The sequence below is a fragment of the Charadrius vociferus genome, unplaced genomic scaffold (genome assembly GCF_000708025.1).
Source record: "Charadrius vociferus isolate BGI_N301 unplaced genomic scaffold, ASM70802v2 scaffold603, whole genome shotgun sequence".
In the NCBI taxonomy this organism is placed as follows: Eukaryota; Metazoa; Chordata; class Aves; order Charadriiformes; family Charadriidae; genus Charadrius; species Charadrius vociferus.
Window position 1 is genome coordinate 782339 of NW_009647426.1, and position 10818 is coordinate 793156.

Consider the following 10818-nt stretch of genomic DNA (forward strand, 5'->3'; position numbering starts at 1 on the left):
GTTTGCACCATCTCACCAGAAAAAAAAAAGTGGATCTACATTTGAGTTTTATAAAGGATTGTAACAATCAGTTACAAGCTCAAATTTATAGGGTGTTGCCACTGCACACTCCAGACCACAAAATGAAAATTAGGAGCTCAGAATGAAAGAGCCATAGTAAGCCTTGTGTGGAAACAGGATTAACTCCAACTCCAGATATTAATGGCTAACAAGACATCACATCTGCCCTAGACAAGGAGAGCTGCAATTTTTACCAAGGTACTAACACCTAACTTCCATTTTTAGCAGATGGAAGACCATAAAATTTCCTAGAATTGGGGTTAATCCCACAACACACAAGTCTAATCAAGACTTGGCATCATGGTTCTTAGAAAGAGATTAAATGAACAATAGTCCATGGGCACTTTTCAGCTGCATGAACCACCTGCTCAACTCATAGAAAACACCCAACCTCATTGGGTATGAATGCAGTAATATTTATATGAATGAAGCTGCTGCTTATCAGAACGTAGACCAACTGATTTTTCCTGGTATATGTTCGTTTTCAGAGATGGCAAAGCATAAATGTGCTATAAAATGTAGGAACAGTCATAAGCAGCCTTGAAAATGTCCCTATATTGCTTAAATTCTTCTCTCAACCCTCCTTCTTTATGAAGTATATATACATTCAGAGACTGTAGGAATTTTTCAGGTTGACCATATTTCTGCAGCTAACTCTGGATTTTATGAGTTGGTCCCCACAGAATCTTTAAGAATCTGCCATGAAACCTGCACTGTACTGCCAAAGAATTTGAGGAGCACTTGTTATAACATTAAATACAAAGGTAAGTACAGCAGTTAATATGACATATTACACAGAGACTTCCATTCCTTTGGGTGTGCATGTCCCAACATGTGTAAGTACCACCACTTATCAGGAAATAATTTTATAAAGCAAGATGGAACAATTTGCTAACTACAACAATATTTTCAAATGAAAAAAATTATTAAACCACATTTTAAAGGAAGAAAAATGGAAATGTAAGTTTAGCATATTCATTAGCAATTACAGAAGAAAGTCCAGAATACTCCAGAAAGGCCAAAGTATTTAAATAATTCTGAAGGGTTCTGTTGAAATGAATTTCTTATTTATTAAAAAGACAACGCATTCTCAAGAGAGCATCTTCTGCAGTGAAATAATTTAGTTTCTTCATATAGACACATCATACACAATGTTAACAACCATGAAAAACAATACAAAATGCTTTCAAATTTAACAAGTAGAAAAATATAACTAGTATATATGGCAATTGTGAATCTAATACTGTACAGAAGTATTTATGGATTTTACAAATAAATTATAGCTTAAATGCCCTTTTTAAGATTTCTAAATGTACACAGGAACGTAGGTTCTGAAGCTTACCACTAACTTGCCACAAATGAGTGCCAGTCAAATGTTCTGCCCACAAGCTCAAAAAATTTCTTGTTGGGTTCATGGAAATACTCATGCAGTTTCTCAAGTAACCGCGTATCTATTTGTGGGTGTGCTCGTCCTTTTGATTCATGTAAACAACGCTCCCTACCACTGTCCCTTAGGCAGTAGAAGCCTTTTGTTTTATTGAAATAAAAGTTTGAAGCATTTATCTGTGGCGATAACTTCAAAAATCTCTCTACCTTCTCTATTTCTGGGAAGGGATCTTTGATCAGTTTATCCCCATCTACAATGTGGATACGATCAAGAGGAAAATACTTCAGCCAGTTTTGCATGTGAATGTAGTACAAGCTTCTGTTTATTGCCTTGTAGTCCACGTTCAGTTCACCATCTTTAATCAGGAATTGTTCAATGGATGGATACGGCTTGTGCTTCTGCAGGTGATTATAGAACACTTGGGTGTAATCTGATAGTACTCTCTCACTTGGATCTCTTAAAATAAGGAGTAGTCTCATTGATTGGTTCATGTTATAAACTCTTTCAGGCACTTTAGGTGATGTGAAATATGCTGGAGTTTTTTCGACGGTGATCTGATGGGGATAAGAGAATGGCATTTGATTAATATACCACTGCAATCCATTTCTGTAATGATCTTCCCAGTCAAAGAAATGAACCTCACTTTCTGCTGCCGCAATATCTGGATGGAGACTCAACATCTCCAACAAAGCTCTTGTTCCACCTTTTCTCACTCCAATAATGATAGTCTGTGGCAGCTGCCGGCAGGATCCATTAGAATGAATGTTTTCCTTGAAGTCATTTTTTTGAGATGTTTTCTTTAAAAGCTCTCTCTGAGCAGACTGAGAAGTCTCAGCCTTCGAATTTATAGCCGTTCTGGAAGGCACTATCTGAGGCTGAACAATAAGCAACACAGCTCCCAGCAGAAAAGCTGCCATGACAGAAGTTCTTAGTCTGGTTTCACTCAAGCAGGTAATGGGGCATAGAGTGTTTTCCACTGAGAACAACCTTTAAAAGTTGTTTTTGCTTTGCCGAGTGAATGCGTATTTCTCAAACAGAAACTTTGCTGAAAGAAGGAAAAGAAAAAGAAGTACATTATTTTATACTCAGATGTATCACTACTAAAGTCACACTGCAAGTACCTTGATTTTCACAACTGAACAAACTTCTTTAGCTTTCCCAACTCCGGGCTTATAGATAATCTGGTGTAATTAAATTCCTTAAAAGACAGATACATACAACAATCCTATGCGAAAATGATTTCCAGTCATCAGTAGACATGAACATTCTGAATCTCTCTTGCACCTAAGATTCACCTGGAGTATTATTGTTTTTTTAACCCAATTTCATTGAAGTTGAACCACAATCACAAGCGTGTTTTCTGATCTGCAAGAATAGGTTTATCTTAGAAACAAAACATAAATAGGAAAAGGTGTGGACTGGACCAAAAGAGCATTCCTAAAAACTGAAGGTCTTGTAGGAAGCCTGGGAACTATGGCCTCCTAAAGGACTATGTGACAGCAACCTTGGAAGTAAAGCCTCCTGGGAAAAAGGCTCACACAATATAGATAGAGCTGCCCAACCATGGGAAGGTAATGTTCTCCTAGGAAGAAGTTAGGAAAAGCTCTAGGGGAGTAGCAGACCACGGAAAAATTGAATTTCTGTGTCATTTTTCAGTGAAGTTAACATTTGCTTTGTGCTCAGGGTTTCTAAGGGTAGAGTCAGGTGGTATGCAGTCTGGCCCTGCAAAAAGGCAAGATAATGAATCCATAGTCTATAGCGTGACCGCATCAACAAAATGCTAGAAGAGCTGTGGTTCCAGTCATGATACTCAGGAAAGAAAATACACTATGGATACCTGAAGGTCATTTCAAGAATTAGCCAGCAAACTGCTGTGATGTTGGTTTTGATGAACCACCTTTATCAAAAGACTACTAAATACCACCACTGAACTCCATTTAAAGGTCGGGGTGTTTTTAATGCAACGTTTGAAGTGAAATCTTAATGGCCTCACACATAACATGATGGTCTAACAGCTATGCTATGCGCAGGCTGTGTACACGAGCTCCCTAAATTACGATGGCTTCCAAAGACTTTATAACCTCAGTGGAGGGCTGGTGCAAGTACGATTTTGGTATTGCCTAACTCCATTTAGAAGTGGAAGCCACGATGGCAGAGTACCTGACTGCTTTGCCTTAGTGGGCTACTATAATTATGAATTTAAGCATGGAATGGCACATACTTTACCAGCTAACGAGGGCTAAAATATGAACTTACACAGGAACAACCTGAGGAAATGCAAGGGCTAGGTTTTGGAAATTCTCCAGAGAATCTGAAAAGAAACTAATGACTTTTCCACAATAAGCTAAGTCCCAGTATGACAAGGACTAATGAGGTGTTTCTAAGTGATCTAGAAAGTTCTGTTTGATAGCTTTGCCTTTACAGAGGTCATGACTCCATCCTGAACAGAGCAGGTCTGCTTCCTGATGTTTGCTACTGATTATTAGTTTTATGCTTTCCCTTTTTCTAATCACTTTTAAAGGGCTACAACGCAGAGATATATTAGGAAGCAGAAATCAAGGCTGGGGGGAGAGGGAAGCAAAGTGTCATGATAGATGTGAAGTCCAAAGAACGTGTGCTTCCCTGTGTGCCTGCAGGCTTTGAGCTCGTGGGCATGCCCTGTCTTGGCCACAAGGTCATGCCATGGACTGTTCTGTGATGTCTGATGTGAGGCAACTTTGTAGAGGAACTGTTGTTCTTCCATTTTTGGTCCCTGTTAAGTCTTATCTGGCTGAAAGAGCTCCATTTTGGCTGTCGTCATTAGTTTTCTGCTCTCTTTCCATGTCCTCACCATTCCTGTTAATCTTTCTCAGCTTAACCTACTTCAGCTTTAACAAGAAATAATCTTCATTATTAGCCCCACTCTGAGGATATTGGTGTGGGGGGACACTGGGCGACAGACAGTTCAATACATCTAAATTCACAGTGGATGTCCCCACTGAGCTACGCTGCCACCACATACAGCAACGCAAGCAAATGGTACAGCACCAGACAGATTAGATCAGTGACTGATGGGCAGCTCAGTACATCAGAGCAACAAAACATCAACTCTTGCTGAATTTTAAGGTCACAGATTAAAGGAATAGCCACTTACTCCAGAGTATATTTTAAGAGTCACTAGCTCCATAAATAGTAAGCCTGAGTTGTTGTCTTAACACCTTACTAGAAAAGCGTAATAGGATTCCAGTGAGGAACAGGTTGGACTGTTGTTGAAAGGAGTCAAGTTGAAGCCTAATGGTAGGGACCCTTATTTCTTAGTAGTCAGACTGAGATACGCTACGCTAATAGCCACGTTCTGCGACAGGCTGATTAACTTTTAGCTGCTGGTCTCAGATATTCATGACAATGCACTGCTGGGATTTTTATTATTTTTTTTTAATTAACTATATACACCAATTCATTGGGACTGTTCATTTTTAATTCAGTTTTCATACTACTCAGCTGCCAACTTTTTTTTTATTCAAGCCTTCCTGTGGCTGAGTATAGCATGGGAATGTCAGGGGGTAATAAAAGACAGAGCAAGGTGGCTCTGAACTGTAGCTCTACCCTTGTTTTGGCTGGCATTGCTCTTAGAAAGCAGACTTGGGGGATATTACAGGTGTGGTACCAAGGGCCTCAGTGGAGCTGTGCCTCAGCATCTTCCCAGTCTTAACTCACATACTTTTTAATTTTTTTTTCTAAATAAACAAAATCAACTGTTTTCTGTTGCAACATGAGACCTCAGAATAACCCGGGAGTATCTTCTGTTTCAGACATACAGAATTTCATTGTTCCTCCCCAACTAAGTGTTCAGGAGTGCATCAGGTGTTCTTCCACCGCAGAACACTACTACAGTATCCACAGCATTTACTGTCTTTACCCGCACCTGATGAACTATATTGGTAATTATGCCATTCAGAGTACCTACACGCTATTGTTGTTTTACTTGCAAGCAATAAAGCTTTGTCTGCCTTTTCTTTCCATTCTCCTCATTTTCTCTCAAATTGTACGGGTTTGATATCTGGATCAATTATTGTGTTGTGTTAGACTAACCCAACACAGCGGACATGAGTGTGCCTCTAAATTCAGCACACAACATATGTTGTGTTGGCAAAGTGGTGTCCAGGAACAAAACGACATATAAATTGGTTGTCATTCAGCTTCCTTCTCCTAAGTCCTCTTTAATGCTTTATGCATATCTGCAGTTTGGTGGCTAGAATCACAGCAGTTTACATAAAATGATGCAAACATGTATTCCACAGCTTTGTAATTTGTGGGTCCAAAAAATTATGCCAACAATAAGTGTGCACTGAAGAGTTTATAGCAACCGCTCTGCCAAATAACTTTTCTGCTTTAAGAATTCTCTGCGCTGCCTCCACAAGTCATGCAGAGCATACATGACTTCACTCAATGACTTTGTATTCCAGATTAGAACAAAAAAAATTTAACTGACAGTCATTACTATTGTATTTGCTACAAGTAAACGAGCAAGTCAGTAAAAGAAACAGTTTATGTTAAATGGTGCTTTGAAGATTATACCAGGACTTTTCAAAAACTCTGATTGCTTTTGCTTAATCTTTTCTTCAGCTTTCTCCAATTAATTAGTGAAATGTGCCATACTGTTTATTCAATAAGATTCAGTGTGGACATTGCCAATCAAATCAGCTTTCATGAATAAAACCTCTTCAAAAGTAATAGTAACTTGGAAATAAATGGAAGCTTTTCTCAGTAAATGCAGTACGAGGACCACAGCTGCCAGGTTTCATCAACTTTTAAACATATTACAGTGCTCTTTGAAAAACATGTCACTATTTTATGACTTCTGACTATCTCTTACCACATTACCAAGGTATCTTCAGTATGTTTATCTTCACTCAACGGCATGGCCTAAACTAGCTATATTGCATACCATTTTTAGTTTAATTAGCATTAACAAAATAAGGTAGTTTTTGCCTGGACTGCTAATTTTGTTTTTGCTGGAGGTGGGAGTGGATTTAGCTCTGAACTTTCATGAGAACCTTAAGTTAGGTGCCAAAGTGGGTAGGAGGGAACACACAGAGCATCCATAGGGTACTCAGTAAGGGTCAGGGAGAGGCTGTCCGCAAATCTGACAGTGGGATGCTTCACAAAAAAGCCCGCAGCAACCCACTGAGGGGCTTAGCAGAGCTAATGGGACACAGTTACTGCCAGAAGAGCGACTGGGAGAGGGATGACTACATCCTTTCCACGAACGTGCAGGTGAGTTCACCTTAAACAAAGGGAAGCTGTGGCTTTATGGTTCTCTGGGGACTGAGGCTGAACAGGTTGAGTTTCCGATGGCCCCACTTTCTCTCTTTGCAGAACTGAAGCCCCTCACTGGAGAGATCTTTGCCCCAGGCACCTAACAAAGCACAGTCCGGTGTGAATAAGAACCATAGATCAGTTGCTAAAGTTTGTCTCTAGGGGGAGATTAGAGCCAAAAATCTGAGGGAGGCATTCTGTTCTTACAAAGTAGATTTAGTTTTCAGATGCGATAGAACCTCAGGACAGTTCGTGGACTGTATTTTCCTTTGCACATATTCGGGCACTCAGTACTGCAAAACCCAAGACTACTATTGCTGGTTAAAACTAGCTGTGCAGTACAACCCACACACCTGCTATGCTGGCTTCTCATACTGGGGGGAAAAAACCCAATCCGTAACTGAGCTAACCAACTCTACAAACAACTTTCTAAACTGATGAAGAGTCAGTGATCTGAACATTTCTATTCAGTGATGTCTTTTAAAGACTGAACTAGTTCAATTGTAGTGTACTTGAAATTCCTCAAGAACTCATTGATATGAACAGTATATATTCCTGTCCTTTAAGAATAGACGGTGTCTGCTATAGGATATATTCCTTAGTTGTTTATATGAGCTCTTTCAAGTGACACTTTGTATCCAGCTAGCATAAAACCCTAGTAGAGCTATCACTTAAAGCTTAGGCAAAAGCAGAAAAGGAAAGGGCGCAAACTTTTTAAAAAAAATCTAAACTAGTTTCTGAAACATTTTTTTCCTTGGAAATGTATTGTGCATTTTGCTGTTTTTACCTATTAAACTGTGTTACATTGCCCTCTTCATGAAGAAATGCTTCCCACGCTTCCCCCCTCCCCCCAGTTTTTTTAATCACATTTTAACAAAAAATTTAAACAACATGTGCCAATGAAATGCTCAAACTTGAGTTTCCAGTAATTAACTACAAGTAATTGCCTACTTTAGTGGGTGCTAAAGAGACAAATGTATTAAATTAAATTAAATAGAGCTATATACTACTGAAGCCATAGATCTCTATGGGCATAAACTATTGATCACCTCATAATACATAAAAAAAAAAAAAAGACATCTGTGCATTAAGAGGGGAGGTGAAAAGACAAGTAACTGTATGAACCTGTATTACAGAGCCTAAATGATATTGTCTAGGTACATTTCCCAAATTATATTTAAAAATGCTGCAAAACCAGTAGCAATTAAGCCATGGCTTTAACTTTTATAGTCAGCACATTAAGAAATCTAATCATAATTTCAGTGCTGTTAAGAAGATATATTGTCTATGAGTTCTAAGACTTCAGAAATATACTTTAAAAAGCCTCTAAATTTTGGTTAGGGGAACTTAACAAGCTGAGAAAGGCTGACTTGGTAGGAAGTATTTTTGGCTGAAATCTGCTATATTTCTACACCTGCTGTGATAAAAACAGTTTATACAAATTAGCTGGGTCACTAGTTCATGACTTCTAAAGAAGGAGTTCAGCTCCAGTGTGAGCAATAAAGTAGCAAATTTATAATAGACTGTAGTTATATATAACACGCACTCTTTTTCTTAAGGTCAGAAGGGACCATTGCAATCTTTCATGCCAGGAGATCATAAAAATTTTTAGATGAGAGAATACCCTAGATTTCAGAGAACCTCGTGCAGGTAAAAATAAAATAGGACATTACAGCAGAATAAAAATAAACTTGAAAAGCTTGGGATGCACAGAATTTTTTTTATACCGAATGCGAATATGGAATCCCCTTACCACCTTCTAGCAATTTTTTTAATACCTGTCAGGACTCAGCTCCCCCTCCTCCCCCCTGAAAAGAAAGGGTACACTGTACCACTGCCTTCTCTCTTCCCCCATAAACCCGAATGTTCAATTCAAAATCCAGACATTACTCCCCACCCCACTTCCCAAGCAAAATGGGTCACATTCTAATGAGGAAGCAGAAATCTATTGCACAGTTAATAGAGTTGCTTCCTAATTCATCAAAGCTGTCCCCAAGAAAACAGCCTGTGTGAAAGGATGGCTCTGTCCTGTCTTGCTCCCTTTCTGTACAAAGGCTCACCTTAACTGGATGTATTGAAAAAGGGAACACAGCAGATTAAGCAATCCCATTCTCATTTCCTCTGCCAAGCAATTTCTTGCCATCCTCTGTAGCTGTGGGCCCCGTTTCAAATACCAGTAAGACATTTACAACAACAACAAAAAACCCCAAACCTCCAAACAATATTTTAGTTCATATTCCAAGCTGATTTTTAGGTCTTCCACGCTCCTGCCCTCAGGATAATACTGGAGCAGAGTGGACACTGGTGAGGTCGTCACTGTATTAGGCTTAGCTAAACCAATCAATTTACTAAGTGAAGCACTACACGGTGACCCAGAGGGAACCCTCGCACTCTGGAGTGAGAAGTGAGATGACCCCCTCAGGATCTTCCATTTTGGACTGCCCAGGCATATTTTGAGTTTCCTTTTTCTAATTATCAAGAGTTTTCATGGCAATCCATCAGTTTTGACATATTTTGGGGCTCTGATAGCTTCTTGGCTCTGGGTGGCATTTCTAGAAGGAAGGGAGAGATGCCACACTACTTAGACAAATAAAACCACTTCTGGTTCCTCCAGTGAAGAGCAGAAGAGTTGTATGTATCTATGCATGCATGTATTCTTGTGTATTGGAAAACTGTTTTCCACCCACTCTGTTTTCCTGTAGTGTCTGTGGAAGCATATGGCTAATTCAGAATAGCCAAGGTAGTATGCTGACAAGAAGGGGACACAGACTGGAACCTGGTAATTTTGGGGTCTGAATTTTCCTCTGTCAAATTAGTGTCTCTCCACTGCAGCAGCTGGCTTGGCTTCAGATGCATAATCTTGCAGCTGACCTACCAGAGGGATGCATTTGACTATATAATATCAGAACCCTCTGCATTTTCCAAATAGGAAAAAAAAAAGGTGGGTACTGAAAGGGTGGATGTGCAAGAGTTAGCTAAAGGTGATGTCAGTAACTGCGCTCTTACCAATAGGTGCTCATTTCTGAGCAATGTGGGAAATGCACTTGTTTGAGACTGCAAGAAATGCTGGCAGATGTAAATTGTACTAGTTATTATATTTAGATATATAAATATATATTTACATAATAAGTTTGAGAGCCAGACAATATATGGGCATACACCAAATTGAATCTGTTCTACTGAATGTTCCACTTGCCATACATATGCCACAGATACTGCAGAGGCTTTCAAGCAGGAGTGGGCAATGAATGGGTCTCTGATGCCAGAAGGATGATCCCCGCAGACACTCCATCCCCATGCCATTCAAGCCAGGTATTCCTGGCACTTCCCAGATATTTTTTTTTTTTCCTCCCTAATACCCAAAGAGGAACAGTCTTGGAACAGGGAAAGCCCTCACCCTACTGCACTAACCCGGAGAGAAAGGAGAGTCGTATACTTTAATTCCCAGTCAGCTGAGGTGATTGAATTGCCTGTATTTAGCTGGGTGCCCTTTCCTGATCTTTTGAACGTCTGGAAGACAAGCCCAAACCAGAAGTCTTCCAGCCGGGGACTGCCACCCCTCCCTCCCTGCATCCTTTTCCCCCGAGAGCATCTTACACCCTTATCCCTGAAAAGCACACCGAGAGTTGCAATAACCAAGCCTTCCCTGTACTATTCGAGGCAGGCAGTTCTTCAAAGCATAAGTGAGCTCGAGTTAAAGCTTTACGCTCTCCTGCCAGCCCCCAAAGACCACTTTGCCCTCCAGCCCTACACAGCTCGCCAGGCTCCCAGTTCAGCTCGCTGCACCCAGCCGGCTCCAGCGCCCGGCGTGGGAACGGATCAAAGACGCTCAGCGGAGCTTTCGCAAGTTGTTCTGCTGTCAGGTAGGAGCCCTGCGCTGGGCCACCCTGCCGCTACACGCCCTTGTCACCGAGCCACAGGGGAAATAAGGAGGTAAAGAAATAAAGTGCCCAGGGGCCAAATCTCCACAGATCTACAACCCAGGTGCGGCTGACCTCTCTCTTCCGCTCCTCTTCTCTCCTCTCCCCACTACCCCCCAGTCAGACCCTGGCTCAGTCGGTACGGAGGGTGGG

The 10818-nt window shown here is 40.5% G+C and overlaps 1 protein-coding gene across 1 annotated transcript; it reads right to left on the bottom strand.

The window, feature by feature from the left end:
* Nucleotides 1-1163: 1163 nt before the first annotated feature.
* HS3ST1 (heparan sulfate (glucosamine) 3-O-sulfotransferase 1) lies at nt 1164-2485 on the bottom strand. Its single transcript, XM_009880539.1, has one exon. It carries the CDS (start codon nt 2362-2364, stop codon nt 1405-1407), a length of 960 nt encoding a protein of 319 aa, XP_009878841.1. The 5' UTR covers nt 2365-2485; the 3' UTR covers nt 1164-1404.
* Between the last annotated feature and the right edge of the window lie 8333 nt (nt 2486-10818).

Bases quoted from the DNA above. Each gene is read 5' to 3' on its own strand.
- HS3ST1 (XM_009880539.1), bottom strand. From the start codon at position 2,364: ATGGCAGCTTTTCTGCTGGGAGCTGTGTTGCTTATTGTTCAGCCTCAG.